Below are 18,693 nucleotides of genomic sequence, written 5' to 3' on the forward strand. Positions count from 1 at the left end.
GCCCCCGTAACTCCTGGGACCGCCTATATCTTATTACAGAGGAACAGTGGGAGACTTTCAACAGTGTAAACAATCAGGAACAATTAGGCTCTCCATGGCCTCTTTTCCTTAGACGCCTCTGGCTACATCCCAAATGGAACCCTATTACCTATATAATGTCCTACTTTGACCAGAGCTCTGGTCAAAAGTAGTACACTATCTCTGGTCAAAAGTAGTACACTATATAGGGAATAGGGTGCCGTTTGGGATGTAGACTGAGTATCTGCGTAAATAGTCAAATGTTCCTTCGCTTCGCATACCAATGAAGACAATGTGAAACGATTAAACAAAGCTACATGGCTTTGATTATTCAATAAGGCAAACACTGCGGCTAAGCTATGATTAATACAGACCGTTTGACTTATTTTTTTAACACTAAAGATAAGCTATTGTAAAGCTATGGTAAATAGAGACCGTTAGACTACTCTATGGGCATTATGGCTAAGCTATTGTAAAGCTATGGTAAATAGAGGCCGTTTAACTACTCTATGGGCATTATGGCTAAGCTATTGTAAAGCTATGGTAAATAGAGGCCGTTTGACTACTCTATGGGCATTATGGCTAAGCTATTGTAAAGCTATGGTAAATAGAGGCCGTTTAACTACTTCATGGGCATTATGGCTAAGCTATTGTAAAGCTATGGTAAATAGAGACCGTTAGACTACTCTATGGGCATTATGGCTAAGCTATTGTAAAGCTATGGTAAATAGAGGCCGTTTAACTACTTCATGGGCATTATGGCTAAGCTATTGTAAAGCTATGGTAAATAGAGGCCGTTTGACTACTCTATGGGCATTATGGCTAAGCTATTGTAAAGCTATGGTAAATAGAGGCCGTTTGACTACTCTATGGGCATTATGGCTAAGCTATTGTAAAGCTATGGTAAATAGAGGCCGTTTGACTACTCTATGGGCATTATGGCTAAGCTATTGTAAAGCTATGGTAAATAGAGGCCGTTTGACTACTCTATGGGCATTATGGCTAAGCTATTGTAAAGCTATGGTAAATAGAGGCCCTTTGGATACTCTATGGGCATTCTGGCATGTGTGAGGAGACTGGTGTTACAACTGAGCATGCACACGGGCTTGTCTTGCTGGAGAGACAATGGTCAACTTAATGCGTAGAACAACGAGTCCAATGCATATATGGCCACTATGGTCATAGCAGTGCTCGGTCTCAAATCAACTTTAAACACTAATTAGGGATGTTAAGACGGAAAATGTCTGGTGGGAAATGTTGCCCCTACGAGAGGAGAATGGAGGCCAAATATTTTAACCAGCAGGGTTCAATACACTGACCCGTAATTGAGGAAATGGTTCTATTCCAAATGGTGATTAGCCTGTCATCTTTTCACAGGAAGTCGGAGCACAAGCCACTATGTCTGTCTCAAACCATTACATCGCAAAGATACACAGCTATTTGACCTTTGACCTGGTGACTCAGTTCCCACCATGCTGGATCTGACAGGGTATATTATTCTGTCCGCAACCCAAATAGCACCATATTCCTTCTACATTGCACTACTTTTGACCAGGGCCCATGGATCTCTATTTGGCCTCCATTTCTCCCATAGGGCTCTTGTCAAAAGTACTGCACTATAAGGAATAGGGCGCCATTTGCACACTCTGTGTTGTTAGATCAAGATAAAATGAATGACCTTTAACCGCTGGATGTAAACCACTGACGGACAAAGGAAACATTGTAAGAGCTCTTATCATTGTAATCAGTGTAAGAGCTAAATGAAGAAACACATTCACATGTTGAATGTTGAAGAACATTTGATTTGTAAATGGCAAGGATGGCAAACATGAATAACGGTTTCTTATTATGAATCGGCACAGCAATAAATTGAACTAATGCATTTCAGTGACTGACATTGGAGAAATAGAAACCGTTCTTTTTTCACACACAGCAGGAGAAATACAAGTAAAGGCATACACCTAAATTACCAAACGAATGACGTTGATTACATTTAGCCAATTAAAACCCAAATAAATCCCACTGCAGTATAAGATCAATCAAAGAGCGGAAAAACAAGGAAAAAAGTCCCTTTGAATCTAATTAAAAAGTATTCTTAATTAACTCTGAAGAGATTGAAATTAAGGAATTTTAAGATCTCTCTCAATTTGTCTCAACATTCTTAATATTCACTGTCACTGTCAACTCATCTTCTTTCATTTCATCATCCTCCCAATGTAGAGTCATTTTTAAAAAGTAATGAATATCTGAGAAAGATGGGAACTTTAATAATTAGTAATTACTTCCAGGTCTGAGGTCACAGCAGAGGATTAGAAGTAAAGTCCTGTAAAAGGCCTGTTACGAGACGCCTAAGTAGAATAAATGACTGAGGTTGTCCAGGATCAGTTTTCAAATTGTAGAGCATGAGCATGTCCTAGTGTCAACCTGGTAAGGTTTACATCAGAGTAGGCAGACAGGCAGGTAGTCAGGTAGGTAGGTAAGCAGGCAGGCAGAGAAGAAGGGGTTGTGTTGGGTTAGGTTGGGCTGGTAATTAGGGTTATTTTGGAGGTCCGTGCAGTGTTGGACTGGGGAGTTGGGATAGGTTAGGCTGTTGGCTGGTTTGGGTTAGGTGGTTGAGGTTAGTTTGGAGGTCCGTGAAGTACTGAGCTGGGTTGGGTTTTGCTGGTGGTTGGGGTTAATGCGCTGGTCCGTACTGCAGGTTGTTAGACACTCACCCAGGGCTGCTCGAAGCTGTATGTGCGCCGTCGGTCATCAGGGTCCTCCTCTCCTCTGGCCTGCTGGAACTCAACCCTCAGACGCCGTATCCGGTCATGGTTACTAGGCGCCAGTCGGTTGCTGCGGAACCAAAGAGGACACAGAGAGTAAGAGGAGAAGGGGAATATAAGCATGGACCAGTAACAGCATTATATCATGTTTTACAATGGTGTCACAAAGAGTCACACGGTGAACTGTACAGACATCATTATTATCCATATGTGTATAGGTGCAAGTGTAATGTCTTGTTTTACAGGTTCAGCCATAGTAGTACGGCACCCCTGGAGCAAATTAGGGTTAAGTGCCTTGCTCAAGGGCACATCAACAGATTTCTCATCTTGTCGGCTAGGGTATTCAAACCAGCGACCTTTCGGTTACTGGCCCAATTAATATAATTTTCAACCATTTTAGAATGAAACGTGTTGTCTAAATTGCGTTCCATACAGAACAAATGAACTAATATCTTGTCAAACCCCCCATCCATTCATACTGTACAGTACATTTGGCATAAAGAAAAAGTCCCTTGTGAACCATTGTGAGTGATCCATGTTCCTTTTAGACTGGGAGAAGAGCCTATATTATTGGTCTTTATGGGGTAGTGTCGTCATTAAACAGTGCTGATGTTAGAGACTTGTATGCATCCCTTTCATTACTGGCTTTCATTACTGGCCTGTCAATAGGAACCAATACTCTCCCCTCTGTTAATCAGCCTGTCAATAGGAACCAATACTCTCCCCTCTGTTAATCAGCCTGTCAATAGGAACCAATACTCTCCCCTCAGTTAATCAGCTTGTCAATAACAATCAATACTCTCCCTCAGTTAATCAGCCTGTCAATAGGAACCAATACTCTCCCCTCAGTTAATCAGCTTGTCAATAACAATCAATATTCTCCCCTCAGTTAATCAGCCTGTCAATAGGAACCAATACTCTCCCCTCAGTTAATCAGCTTGTCAATAACAATCAATATTCTCCCCTCAGTTAATCAGCCTGTCAATAGGAATCAATACTCTCCCCTCAGTTAATCAGCTTGTCAATAACAATCAATACTCTCCCCTCAGTTAATCAGCCTGTCAATAGGAACCAATACTCTCCCCTCAGTTAATCAGCTTGTCAATAACAATCAATACTCTCCCTCAGTTAATCAGCCTGTCAATAGGAACCAATACTCTCCCCTCAGTTAATCAGCTTGTCAATAACAATCAATATTCTCCCCTCAGTTAATCAGCCTGTCAATAGGAATCAATACTCTCCCCTCAGTTAATCAGCTTGTCAATAACAATCAATACACCCCCTCAGTTAATCAGCCTGTCAATAGGAATCAATACTCTCCCCTCAGTTAATCAGCCTGTCAATAGGAATCAATACTCTCCCCTATAGTTAATCAGCCTGTCAATAGGAATCAATACTCTCCCTCAGTTAATCAGCCTGTCAATAGGAATCAATACTCTCCCCTCAGTTAATCAGCCTGTCAATAGGAATCAATACTCTCCCCTCAGTTAATCAGCCTGTCAATAGGACTCAATACTCTCCCTCAGTTAATCAGCCTGTCAATAGGAATCAATACTCTCCCCTCAGTTAATCCGCCTGTCAATAGAAATCAATACTCTCCCCTCAGTTAATCCACCTGTCAATAAGAATCAATACTCTACCTCAGTTAATCAGCCTCTCCTTTTATCTCCACCAACAGGGTCTGACACTAGGGATAATTATGATAAGACAACCAGCTTGATAATAGGGCCCGGTTTATACATTCCATGGAGGAGAGGGGGGGGGGGGGGGGGGGGGGGTGAGGGGTTGGAGACGGGTGGGGGAAGGGGGGGGGAACCAGCGAAAAAGGAACAGATGGAAAGTGAGAGAGGGAGAGAGAGAGGGAAAAGAGGGAGAGCAAGGGAAGAGACAGAATAAGAGAAGGAAAAGAAAGGGAGGCAAGGAAGAAAAACTATAGAAGAGGAGCTAGGGGCACTTAAGATGGACGTTGGTTTGACACCGTAGCTGTCAAGCTGTCACGCTGTCGTCACCACTCTGCTCCAAGGTGGCAATTACAGGTGGTACACTAGTAGAAGACCTGATTGCTCATTTAAACCCAGAGGATCCTGAAGTACAATTAGGCCCATAATTGCAGATTACAGCAATCACATCCTTCTGATGATAATGGCTACTAGGACGCAGTGCCAATCAGCCTTCATTAAAACACAGCTAAATAGCACCTCATAAAGGATGAATTGAATTGGATGTATGCACCCTGCTGCAGTACAAGCAAGCCGTCTTGCTTGAAAGCGGAAACGCTTTCAATCTCTCTGTTGTTCCACACAACCATTAAAATCAATTGTATTAGTTATACCCCATTTGATGCTCACGGTTTTATGTATATGGATGCTGGTGTGAGCATACACTATGTTCATCTGTATGGATGATGGGTATTAAAATGGATCATTGGCCGGTGAGGTTTAATGTCTTTAGGCTGGGGTACACTGCTGCTAACAGGGCCTCCTTTCCCGTTCTCTATCCAGTACAAGATAGGCCTACACTTTGCATTTCTGATTCATTTAAATTACAAAACAGTTTATTATTTTCATATACAATTTGCCAATCAAATTCTACCTCACGCAGACTAGCAAGTTATCCGTGCAATTGCTGGGGAGTACATTTACAATATAATTGACTTGTGAGATTTGACTACTGTTATGACTAGGATTTTGTTTTTTCAAACTACCGGTAGCTACTGCATAATCAACACTGTAACACATTATCGTTACCTAGCTTAGACAAAACAGAGTTAAGAAAAAATATATATTTTCTGTGTATTCTACATAGCCAATGAAAGGGTGTTTGTTTCTTTGTATAGAACCTCCATGTATTGAAGACTGTCTAAACACTTCCATTATGCTCCATATGCTTCTATCTGTTCGTTTTCCTCAGACTGTTTACTGATGGAACAACACAATCAAACCACGGCGGGCAGTCCCTGTGGTGCTACTGTCACACAGTGGGCCTCAGCTGCAGTCAGACACACACGGTTAAAAGCGCGAAACCGGTGAAGAAGGGAAAAACACATCTGCAAACAAAATCAATTTCACCATTTAGCTCCAGTAAAAACCTGTGAGGACACATTATCTGGGTGTTGACGTGCGTAGCTAGCTGCCATCCATGCCTGTAGCATGTGAGGAAGCATAACATATTCTCAATGGTGGAAATGGTGGGAGGTAGTAGATCTGGGTTCAACTAGTATTTGTTTTATTCCAAATACTTCAGCTGGGCTTGACTGAGATTGCCTGGCGCAATTTAACCAAAGGGATAGTCTCTACAAGTGCAAACCCCACCCCTCTTGCACTCCCGGTAGGCTCAATCAAATGCTCACAGTATTTGATCAAAAACAAATACAATTTGAACCCAAGTCTGAAAGGGAGGTTGATATGCAAATGCAAACACACATTATGCTTTTAGGTTATTCCTCCTATACCCCACATAAAAAAAGGTTCCAGACATTGACTGACTCTGCATATATGTAACGCTTGTCGTGGTTGAAAGAAGAGGAGGACCAATGCGCAGCGTGGTAAGTGTCCATATTGTTTTAATACGAATAATGAACACTGAACAAAAACAATAAAACGACAAACGAACACTCCTGTACGGTGAAACAAAACACAGAACAGAAAATAATCACCCACAACACACAATGAAAAACAGGCTACCTAAATATGGCTCCCAATCAGAGACAACGACTGACACCTGCCTCTGATTGAGAACCATACTAGGCCAAACACATAGAAAAGGACAATAGAACAAAACATAGAAAAAACAACATAGAATGCCCACCCCAACTCACACCCTGACCAAACTAAAATAAAGACATAACAAAGGAACTAAGGTCAGAACGTGACAATATAATATGCTTACTTACTTTCTCTGAGAGCAAGCGGGGACCCCACATCAGGGCCACAACCTGGGCCATAAACCATCCTACACAACAACATCATCTTCACTTAGTCTGGCCCCCCCCCCCCTCCCTCCCCCACCTCCAGTGTTAATTCAGTGAAAATTGAGAACTATGGCCCTTTATTATCACTGACTTCATGTCGGCTGAGAGGGGTGAGAGAGAGGAAGAGGAAAAGAGGGAGAGGAGCGGGGCAGAGTTGAGACAAGATCAAAAGGCAAATTAAAAAATGGCAGTATGTAACTTTAATACATTTCAAAGCGTTGAGAAATGGAAATTGGAAGCACGGATTGGAGGCTGCTGTTAGTATGGGAGGGATAGAATGAGTGGTGAATTTGTCAAGGCAGTTCAAAGGGTCTATATACTATCTAGATTATCTTAAGGGCTTCTCCTGTTCACCCCCCACCCACATCCACCATCCTCATATCCACCATCCATGGTTCAAAGTTTCTTGGAGGACACTATGTGAATCTTTAGTACAAAGATATTAAAATGCAGGGTTAATCCCTGGTACTGGGGGGGGGGGGGGCAGTTATCAGTGGCTAGGCTAGCTAATGTCCACAGCAGCAGCCAACAAGTGCGTGGGTGGGTGGGTGGGTGTGTGGGTATATGCGTATATGCACGTGCCCTTTCCTCAGAAAGAAGATGGATTCAGCCATTGGCTGGGACTCAGTCTCTGAATGATTCAGCCCCTCCACAGTCAATTAGTCAGCATGATCGCTGCTGTTCGCTGCCATCCACATCAGGTGTCCTCGCTTTACAAATAACCCTCTGTCTGCATAAATCAACGGCTGCATCCTAAATGGTACTCTATTCACTACATTGTGCACTACTTTTGACCAGAGACCAATGGGTGCACTAAATAAGGAATAGGGTGTCATTTGGGACGTATCCAATGTCTGTAATGGCTTTCTATGAAACAAGAGCTCTCACAAAGAATAACCTGCCAGCCATTTGCGTCAGTTGACTGTCCTGGCAATTAGGATGAATGTGTGTCCGGTGGACGGTAGAGCTGTTTGGGGGAATATGAATGAGCAAGGATGGAGGGAACGGTTACTAGAAGGCCTGTGTTTATGCATTGTGGAAAAGGTTGCAGGCTTTGTAACTTGTATGCCTCATGTGGATGTGTGTGTGTGTGTGTGTGTGTGTGTGTGTGTGTGTGTGTGTGTGTGTGTGTGTGTGTGTGTGTGTGTGTGTGTGTGTGTGTGTGTGTGTGTGTGTGTGTGTGTGTGTGTGTGTGTGTGTGTGTGTGTGCATGCATACGTGTCTCTCACTCAATACTTGACGTGGTATAGTCACTCCTCACCATCTGTTTCCCAGTTCTTCTACCATTGAATGAATGGAAAATAGACCAACTGGTGAATCACCAATGAAATAGCAGGGGAGATCAATTAAATATCCATATGGCACAGTCTTTACCCTGCCTACGGACTCATTCACTCCAGTACAATGAGACTCACTCAACATCTGTCTGTGTGTTCCTTTAGCTGAAAGGTCAGTGAGGCCTGTATCTAGCTCTCTCTCTTTAGCCCTATCTAAAAAAAGAGAGCAGGCAGGTTGACATGCACACACACCAACTCCTCACACACTTTCTCTCTCTCGCACTCTCTTTCTTGCTGTTCAATAAAGCCACTCTGCTGCATACTTTACCGCCCAGCGAAAGCAGTTTCTCAGCAGAAAAAGTATGTATTTGGGAATATGCACATACGAAAGAGACCACTGTTATCACACACGAGTAGCAAAACACAGACAGACATGGATAGATAGAGTCACAACAGAGTAGTTATTACACTGCATGGGATAAAACAGCTTTGTGGGTTCCTCTTTAAGCATATGCACAGAGAGAACGAGAGAGACAGAGAGCGAGAAAGAGAGCGAGAGAGGGGGAGAGAGAGAGGGAGTGAGAGGGAGAGAGAGAGGGAGTGAGAGGGAGAGAGAGGGAGAGAGATGCCGGCAGATGCCTTTCTCTATGAGGTGACCCACAGACACAGGTCATGTACTGTAGGCTTGGTATGTTATGGTATGTTGAAGTTAGTCCTATACGGTGCCTAGCCGTGTAACAGTAATCCTTTGATCTGGAGGGATTTGTCAGTTGCCAGACGGACATAATATAATGGTAGGTTTAGGTTGGATGCAATCTTCCCATAAACCCCTGCCAGTGTTAGGATCAAAGATGGTGGATAAATTAAGATTAGACATTTTCGTGAAGTCTCATGATCTGACGAAAAACAGCTCTGCCACCTTTCAACGCAGATGCGGAAGTGCAAGATCGGCGGATGCGGTGGATTGAGACGCATCCAATGCAACAAAAAAACAAATATCTCTAGCTTAAACTGACGGATTTTGCTGGGTATTTTTGTATTATGTTACTTAGCTTGATGCACCGGTGACTGGATTACCGGTGACTGATAACTAGGAAGTTGTTCATGCTCTTAGCTGTCTCCTTTGAAAATAGACAGGTAAAAAGATTCTGGGGATGAGCATGTGCATCTTCAATAAAGGTTCCTCTTTACTGCATTTAACTATATGCCTCAAGTAAAAGTATTGGGCAGCGAGTTGATACAACTCCAAGTCTCGAAGGTTAAAACCACCCTCCGACTTGGGAAGACGTAAAACGTTCCTTTCTATTCTATTCATTTGCTCATATAAAGTCTGTTATGACCGAGTATACTTTTTTAAAGAATGTCTTCGGTGGGGTAATTGGTATTACCGAAAATAAATATTGGCTTTCATTGAACCTGCAAAAAACAGCGAGTGGGGTATCTTGCTTCCTCTTCCATCTCTGGTGTAACACTCCCAAGGGTCCTATTGGGTCCTAAATTGGACTGGCGTAGTACTGTAGAAGTCCTGAAAGATGCCTGTTTGATAAGGAACCGCCCGGAGATTCAACACTTTAAAAATATACTAAACTGTTGGTTCTAGGGCTATCTATAATATGACTTTAAATCACAGAGGCTGTTATTCCTTATCTGATCCTCGGTACTATTGAACATCTATCTATAATATCAGACTGATCTGATTTCTGGCACAGACCTCAATATCTATATACAACAGAGACTTGCATTAGCCTTCAGCCATATTGCATCAATCCAAAGCTTAACTCATATTTATTCCACATCCCTGCAGACTTTCATTTATTTTCAAAGCAGCTGTATTGGTTGTGAAGACGGGGCAGGCTTTGGTTAGACGACAGATCTACAGAGACATGGAAGGAAAGATTAAATCAGTAGCATAACTGCTGGTCATTTCAGAGACATTTTTCCATTTTTCCTTTTTATACTCTTCAAAGGAAATCAATGCATATCAGCCGATCTGTCGGAGTTTGGCGGCAATCAAATTTCATGTGACTGACCCTGTATGACTATCACACATGCTCTCTCTGTACCTCCCGCTATTCAATCTATTCCTCTCTCTCTCGCTCCTTCCCTCCAACTCTCTCTCTCTACCCTCCAACTCTCTCTCTCTTTCCCCTCCAACTTTCTCTCCCCTCCATCTCTCTCTCTATGAATATCAGCCAGTGTGTTGGCCTCTTGCTTCCCCAGCCCAGCTCAGCAGCTCATCCAGGCCAGTGAGTAACAGCTGCAACCTGCCTGGACAGACAAAGGGTTATTACAGGCGATAATACCCTGGATTTGTGAAACAGTGACTTCATCTATGTACCAATGTCACCGATGTGCCGACACAGTTCGCAGCCCTCTGCACCCTACCCCACTCCTGCTGAGAACTATTCCTATATCAGTCCTAGGCTACGTCCCAAATCACAGCCTATTCCCTATTTAGTGCACTACTTTAAACCCGGGCCGATAAGGTTCTTGTCAAAAGTAGTGCACTACCTAGGGAATAGGGTTCCATTTGGTCCTACTAAGGGCGATGGCAGGGTGGGGGGTGTGTGTTGGGTGTGGGGCTGTCTGCTATGGGTGAGGGCTGGTTGGTGGTAGGGGGCTTATCACCCCTTTGGGCTACACAGTAGCCTGTATAGCCCATGTGGAGAGGGACCTAACAGGCCGCCCACAAAAGTGCCTGCATGGACCAGCAGCGTGACTAGGGAGCGTGGCGGTCTGATTAGCGAGGGTAAGAGGGTATGATAGGGAGTGGGGTCATTTGAAAGGGGGTGAGGGTGGGGGGGTGAGGCTCAGCGCCCCCTGTGTGCATGTGCCTGGGCTCGGGTCCTATTGTGAGGCCAGAAGAAACACCTCGCCATGGGGGACCCGGTGGAGAGCTGGAGGGCCCTCATCAATAATAAAGAGCAGATAGGGATAAAGGAAAGAAACGGGGGATCAGGGAGAGCACAGTCACCCCAAGACCCTCGCAGAGACGTAGGCCTATGCACCTGCACAGTGCACCCACACACAATCAAAAGGCACATATGGACCAGTACCCTTCTGTTTCTCCCCCCTGCCCACTTTCATCAGGACTAGGGCTGTCCCCATGACACACATCGTAAAAAAATAACCCTTTCTTTATTTTAGTCAATCCCTTTCTCTCTCTCTAATACACACTCTCTCTTTCTCTCTGAAGGGGGACTGTCAGCCTGTGAAAGCATACGAGGGAAACAGAGTTACAGCTGTCTTGTTGGGATGAGAACATTTCCTACGCCCTCTGTGCAATGTCCACCTGTCACACTGGCATGTTGTAAATCCCTGTGTTACTTGTAAAGGGAATAAGACAGAACAGAACAGAAACAGCTTTTGTCTCCAAGTGTGTGTCCTTTGTGGCAGCTGCCCCTACCAAAGTGACTGAACAATAAAAATATCCCTGCAGAAAGAGAACAGGCGTCACCTCTTATAGCAAGAGGATATGCAACGCTTAAGTGATAATGCCCTCGAAGCCGGTGTTTGGAGGATATTGGCACGGGTGTTGCTAGGCCCGAGACGAAGTCGATGGCCGGCAAACCGTGCCAATAATTATATCCTCCAAACACCGGCTTCAAGGGCATTATCACTTAAGCGTACTATTTCATTTTCTATTTCATATTACCCAAGATGGTTGGTCTTTCGTTCTATCGGTAGACGCGACCCAGTCATTCAGTCTTTTTGTTCTGTATCTATAGAGGCGACCCAGTCGTTCGTTCTATATGTTCCATTGCTATACTGGCTGGCAATGTTCTTATCCATTGCTTGCTAGCTAGCCAACTACGGGTAACTTACAGACAAGTCAAAAAGTGCATCCAGAACTGCATTTGCATTTGTTTAAGCTGTTTTCTAGTGACATTTATCTGGATACAACCATAACAATGAGGTAATGAGGCGTGATTTCGCCTGGCATAGAAAATGTGCTTACTTGTCAGGACAGTGTTGTTCAGAGGAGCTAGCCAACAACACAGCTAACACAATCACTTCAAATAGAAGCTGGAAAGACCGCAAACTAGCTGCAATAATTTTAAAGACCTCTTCATCACGGTTGACAACTCCACAATGTCGGATGGGTGCAAAGAACCTTGGCGTGACTCTGGACAACACCCTGTCGTTCTCTGCAAACATCAAAGCAGTGACCCGCTCCTGCAGGTTCATGCTCTACAACATCCGTAGAGTACGACCCTACCTCACACAGGAAACGCCACAGGTCCTAATCCAGGCACTTTTCCTCTCCCATCTGGACTACTACAACTCGCTGTTGGCTGGGTTCCCCGCTTGTGCCATCAAACCCCAGCAACTTATCCAGAACGCAGCAGCCAGCCTGGTTTTCAACCTTCCCAAGTTCTCTAATGTCACCGCGCTCCTCCGCACACTCCACTGGCATCCATCCACTACAAGACCATGGTGCTTACCTATGGAATAGAAAGAGGAACAGCCCCTTCCTACCTTCAGGCTATGCTCAAACCCTACACTCCAACCCGAGCCCTCCATTCTGCCAGCGCAGGTCTCTTGGCCCTCCCACCCCTACGGGAGGGCAGCTCCAAGCTTTTCTCTGTCCTGGCACCCCAATGGTGGAACCAGCTTCCCCCTGAAGCTAGGACAACAGTCCCTGCCCATCTTCTGAAAAGATCTGAAACATTACCTTTTAAACAATCCTCCTCCTCACCTCGACGCCCCCCCCCCCCCCCCCCCCAAATATAAAAATAAACACTTAACCAGCACTTGCACTTTATACAAATCTCCACTGTTGAAAACAAACGTTAGTCTGAAATAAATGTGAGATAAAGTCTAGATGCTTTTTATAGTGGAGAGTTTATAAATTGCTTGGCTGGGATGATGAGACAGTGGATTGCGCAGTCAGATAGAACAGAGTAAATAGACATTTTAATATTATAGCCGGTGGTAACTTGTGGAACAGACACCGGCTGGAACGCGGTTTTAACCAATCAGCATTCACGATTAGACCCACCCGTTGCATAATTGTGCACAGAATACATTCAAGATACAAGTAATACAGAAGGCTAAATGAGACCTTGACACAGTTCCAGAATGTCAGCCAGACCGTTCCGGTAAAAGAATAAGACATTCAGCAGATCCAGTCCGGATCTTGATCAATTATTTAACTCACCCTGCCAACATCTCATAACATCACCACTGATTCAGCCTAAAGGACATGTAGAGCTACATTCACTTCACTGTCCATTTGATGTAGAAGCTTCTCTCTCACAAAAAAGTTTCAGAGAAACTATGAAAGGCCTTGTTCTGTTACAGTTGGTGATATAACGCTAACCTCAAGGCACAGTAAGTATATCCTATATGAAAAAAAGGTGAGAATTTCTCTGAAGCATGACAATGAAGGTTCAGTAATCAACTGGTCTGAGATCAGTAAGTGGTGCACAACATACTACTCAAAGTCAACAGCATTTGTATATGTTCTAAGAAAATGCATTCGTTGTAATTCAGTTAGTTTAAGATACACTCTCAAACCTTTGTATCATTTCAGCCAGTAGTTTTTAAAGTGGTGCTCACGAGCCATAACGGGTCCCCGTTTTTTGTGTACAACGTCATCCATTTTGTGTGATATGTTGAATTGAGCAATTCGTGTGATATGATCCAAATCCAATTTGTGCAATATGTTAGGATCCTGGATCTTTAACCACATTCATTTCAGTATGTCTATATCAATACAGTACACTGTAACTAAATTAGAATCTATTTGACAGCAGAGTTCTCTGAAAACAAAGAAATCATGTGTTAAATGAAATCATGTGTGTTAAATGAAATCATGTGTGTTGAATGAAATCATGTGTGTTAAATGAAAATGCCATGGATCTAAAAAGAAACGTAGCTATTCTTAGACCGAAATTGCATATTCGAATTGTTGTTGGGAAAGACGATTATGCCACCTTACGAGTACAGAGTGCGTCCGAAAAGCATTGCAAATCAAAGCAAGAAATTAAAATGGATGGCATTGCTTCATACAAGATAACTTTCTGAACAGCCAACACCGGCAACTTTTCTTGAACTTTATTTCACTGGCAAAAGAAGTGAGTCATGTAGAGAGTATAGAGTAGACTAGAGCCCATGACTGACAGCTGAGTCCTCTAGAAAGAGAAAGATGAACTTTGATGTTAAGCACTGTAATCCAGCACTATTGATCGTGAGGCACCCTAACTCTGAGAGAATAGATGAGACCGCGTCAGGAGTGTGTAATGTATTCACAGCACCATATGCAGGGCTCAGAGCTCAGAGCTGGGCTCTCTGCTGACGCTTTCTCGGCTTTGAGACACAGCTCTCTCTCTCTCTCTGCATGCAAATGATTAGGACGTACTAATCACACAAAGAATCAGAGGGTCTGCATGCACACACACACACGTGCCCACACACACACACACACGTGCCCACACACACACGTGCCCACACACACGTGCCCACACACACACACACACACACACACACACACACACACACACACACACACACACACACACACACACACACACACACACACACACACACACACACACACACACACACACACACACACACACACACACGAGTCATGACTGTATCTGTCTGATGAAATATATGATCTTGATATATAATAGCTATATGTGGTGTGGTAGTAAGGGCATCTAATAAATGCTTCCAATATGGGGTCAGGAGAGATACAGTGGTAAATACATAAGGTGTGAAGGTTTCAGGGTGATGTGTTCACCTAAAAAGGCCTCAGCTCAGTTTTTATGAGGCCATCAGGCTTTCAAGACTGGTTTTATGAGATATCAGCTAACCTGACACTCTAAAGGCTACAGGGAAAAGTGAGCATATATAAGCTGCTTAGGCCTTCTGTATAACACCAGACGCTATTAAACTGCTTTATAGAGATGACTACCCAAATACCTGATCTAAGGACTGAAAAACAGAAATGTTCTTAAACGGTTCTTCTTCAGCTCGGTTCCTTGGAGAACTCTTACCCGATAAAGACCCTTTGAGTTAAGTGTGGGGTTCTTGGCGTGGCATCTACGGTTCTTCAGAATTCTAAAGGGTTCTTGAAATGTATGGAAGCCTGCAGATGTGTCCCTTTCATAGCATACAGCTACTTTGCCAGTGTTATATAGTGTAGATTTTTCAGTGTAACATTTCTAGTGTTGAGTCAAGAGTTAAATTGACACGATAAAGAGTTAAATTAACACTCAGTGGTGTAAAAGAACACCTGTGTTGGTGTTAATAACCAGAGTTGAACCAAAATGCTTCTCCTATGGCATTGCTCTCAAGAATCGTATTTGGTTCCAACTTGCGCCATTATTTTTAAGAGTGTGTAACGGTTTCTCTCCTCCTCTTCGTCTGAAGAGGAGGAGTAGGGATCAGACCAAAATGCAGCGGGTTGTGAAGACATAATGAATATTTATTAACAGAACGACGAAACACGAAAACTCTTTAACAAACTACAAAACAAATAAACGACGTAGACTGACCTAAAACATGAGAACTTACAAATACACGAAGAACGCACGAACAGGTACAGACTACAAACCAACGCTACAGTCCCGTGTGGTACGAACATACATACAGACACGGAAGACAATCACCCACAAACAAACAGTGAGAACAGCCTACCTTAATATGGTTCTCAATCAGAGGAAACGTCAAACACCTGCCTCTAATTGAGAACCATATCAGGCAACACATTAAACCCAACATAGAAACACAACACATAGAATGCCCACCCAGCTCACGTCCTGACCAAAAAACAAAGGATAAACACAATAACTAGGGTCAGAACGTGACAGTACCCCCCCCCCCCCCAAAGGTGCGGACTGCGACCGCACCACCTAAACCTATAGGGGAGGGTCTGGGTGGGCATCTGTCCGCGGCGGCGGCTCTGGCGCAGGACGTGGACCCCACTTCACCCTTGTCTTTGTCCGCTTCTGTGGCCTCCTCAAGGTGGCGACCCTCGCCACCGACCTTGGACTGGGAACCCTAGACATGGGTCCCGCTGGACTTAGGGGCAGCCCCGGACTGAGGGACCGCTCCGGACTGGCTGGCTCTGGCGGATCCTGGCTGGCTGGCTCTGGCGGATCCTGGCTGGCTGGCTCTGGCGGATCCTGGCTGGCTGGCTCTGGCGGATCCTGGCTGGCTGGCTCTGGCGGATCCTGGCTGGCTGGCTCTGGCTGCTCATGGCTGGCTGGCGGCTCTGGCTGCTCCTGTCTGGCGGAAGGCTCTGGCTGCTCCTGTCTGGAGGAAGGCCTTGGCTGCTCCTGTCTGGCGGAAGGCTCTGGCTGCCCTGTCTGGCGGAAGGCCCTGGCTGCTCCTGTCTGGCGGAAGGCTCTGGCTGCTCCTGTCTGGCGGACGGCTCTGGCTGCTCCTGTCTGGCGGACGGCTCTGGCTGCTCCTGTCTGGCGGACGGCTCTGGCTGCTCCTGTCTGGCGGACGGCTCTGACGGCTCGGGACAGACGGGCAGCTCTGACGGCTCGGAAGAGACGGGCAGCTCTGACGGCTCGGAAGAGACGGGCAGCTCTGACGGCTCGGAACAGACGGGCAGCTCTGACGGCTCGGAACAGACGGGCAGCTCTGACGGCTCGGGACAGACGGGCAGCTCTGACGGCTCGGGACAGACGGGCAGCTCTGACGGCTCGGGACAGACGGGCAGCTCTGACGGCTCGGGACAGACGGGCAGCTCTGACGGCTCGGGACAGACGGGCAGCTCTGACTGCTCTGGACAGACGGGCAGCTCTGACGGCTCGGGACAGACGGGCAGTTCTGAGCAGACTGGCAGTGCAGGCGGCTCTGGGCAGACGGGCACACCTGTAGGGAGGAGACGGAGAGACAGCCTGGTGCGTGGGGCTGCCACAGGACCCACCAGGCTGGAGAGACCTACAGGAGGCTTGATGTTAAGAGGCACCTGAAGGACCGGGCCGTGAGGGAGCACTGGAGCTCTGGTGCGCAGCCTTGGCACCACTCCCCCAGGCTGGAGTACTACTCCAGCCCGTACCCTCCAGAGTGCAGGCACAGGTTGAACCGGGCTGTGGATGAGCACTGGAGATCTAGTGCCTACTACGCGCACCTCTCCCTTAGGCTCCACTCCCACATTTGCCCGTTACGAGCGAAGCGTAGGCATAGGACGCACTGCACCCTCCCAGCGCCCCGGAGACACAGCACGCAGAGCCGGCGCAGGATACCCTGGACCGAAACTGCGTACCGGAGACCAGACGCGCTGAGCAGGCACAATACGTCCTGGCTGGATGCCCACACTCACATGACACTTTCGGGGGGCTGCCCTATAGCGCACCGGGCTATGGGCACGCACTGGCGACACCGTGCGCTTAACCGCATAACACGGTGCCTGACCAGTGACGCGTTGCTTATAATAAGCACGAGGAGTGCGCTCAGGTCTGCTACCTGGCTTAGCCACACTCCTCTCTAGCCCCCCCCCCAAAAAATTATGGGGCTGCCTCTCGTACCTGTCGCGCTGCCTTGCTGCCTCCTCATATCGCCGCCGCTCAGCTTTCGCTTCCTCCAGCTCAGCTTTGGGGCGGCGATACTCCCCAGCCTGTGCCCAGGGTCCTTCTCCGTTCAAAATCTCCTCCCATGTCCAGGAGTCCTGGGATTTCTGCTGTTGCTGTCGCTGCCCTTTTCCCCGCTGCTTGATCCTTTGTGGGTGGGTGATTCTGTAACGGTTTCTCTCCTCCTCTTCGTCTGAAGAGGAGGAGTAGGGATCAGACCAAAATGCAGCGGGTTGTGAAGACATAATGAATATTTATTAACAGAACGACGAAACACGAAAACTCTTTAACAAACTACAAAACAAATAAACGACGTAGACTGACCTAAAACATGAGAACTTACAAATACACGAAGAACGCACGAACAGGTACAGACTACAAACCAACGCTACAGTCCCGTGTGGTACGAACATACATACAGACACGGAAGACAATCACCCACAAACAAACAGTGAGAACAGCCTACCTTAATATGGTTCTCAATCAGAGGAAACGTCAAACACCTGCCTCTAATTGAGAACCATATCAGGCAACACATTAAACCCAACATAGAAACACAACACATAGAATGCCCACCCAGCTCACGTCCTGACCAAAAAACAAAGGATAAACACAATAACTAGGGTCAGAACGTGACAGAGTGTATAGGTTAGTCATTGCGCTAACGCTAGTTAGCATTAGCTTGCGAAACTACTTATAACTTCCATTATACTGGATACAGACATAAAAATGTTATCCACAATTTCATCTGACTCTGGGGGAGTAGATTAAAGGGCCTCTGCCAAAATCCCGAAGTATCCCTTTAAGATGGTGAAATGAAAAGTCACCACCATCGCAGGTTGTGGTAAATACCACTCAACAGCAGCACACTAGAGACAGAAGGAGAAGTTTCCGGAAGGTTGGCTAGGCAACCATCAGCACTTAGACAATAAGGAGCCGAGAGGATCTAGCGGCAAGTCTGGATGCTTGGAACGCCTGGGGGAGGGGGCGCGTGTGTGTGTGTGTGTGTGTGTGTGTGTGTGTGTGTGTGTGTGTGTGTGTGTGTGTGTGTGTGTGTGTGTGTGTGTGTGTGTGTGTGTGTGTGTGTGTGTGTGTGTGTGTGTGTGTGTATGCCATGAGCGCCGAGG

The 18,693-nt window shown here is 45.8% G+C and overlaps 1 protein-coding gene across 2 annotated transcripts in view; it reads right to left on the reverse strand.

Annotated features, from left to right (window-relative positions):
- LOC120028005 (partitioning defective 3 homolog) overlaps window positions 1-18,693 on the reverse strand; it is a 577,327-nt gene that overhangs the window by 17,113 nt on the left and 541,521 nt on the right. For both annotated transcript variants that reach the window (XM_038973116.1, XM_038973117.1), the window contains one exon: window positions 2,733-2,853. In XM_038973116.1, coding sequence (XP_038829044.1) covers window positions 2,733-2,853 — 121 coding nt within the window. The remainder of the gene's footprint in view (window positions 1-2,732; window positions 2,854-18,693) is intronic.

This window comes from Salvelinus namaycush, chromosome 33, assembly GCF_016432855.1.
Source record: "Salvelinus namaycush isolate Seneca chromosome 33, SaNama_1.0, whole genome shotgun sequence".
Lineage (NCBI taxonomy): Eukaryota > Metazoa > Chordata > Actinopteri > Salmoniformes > Salmonidae > Salvelinus > Salvelinus namaycush.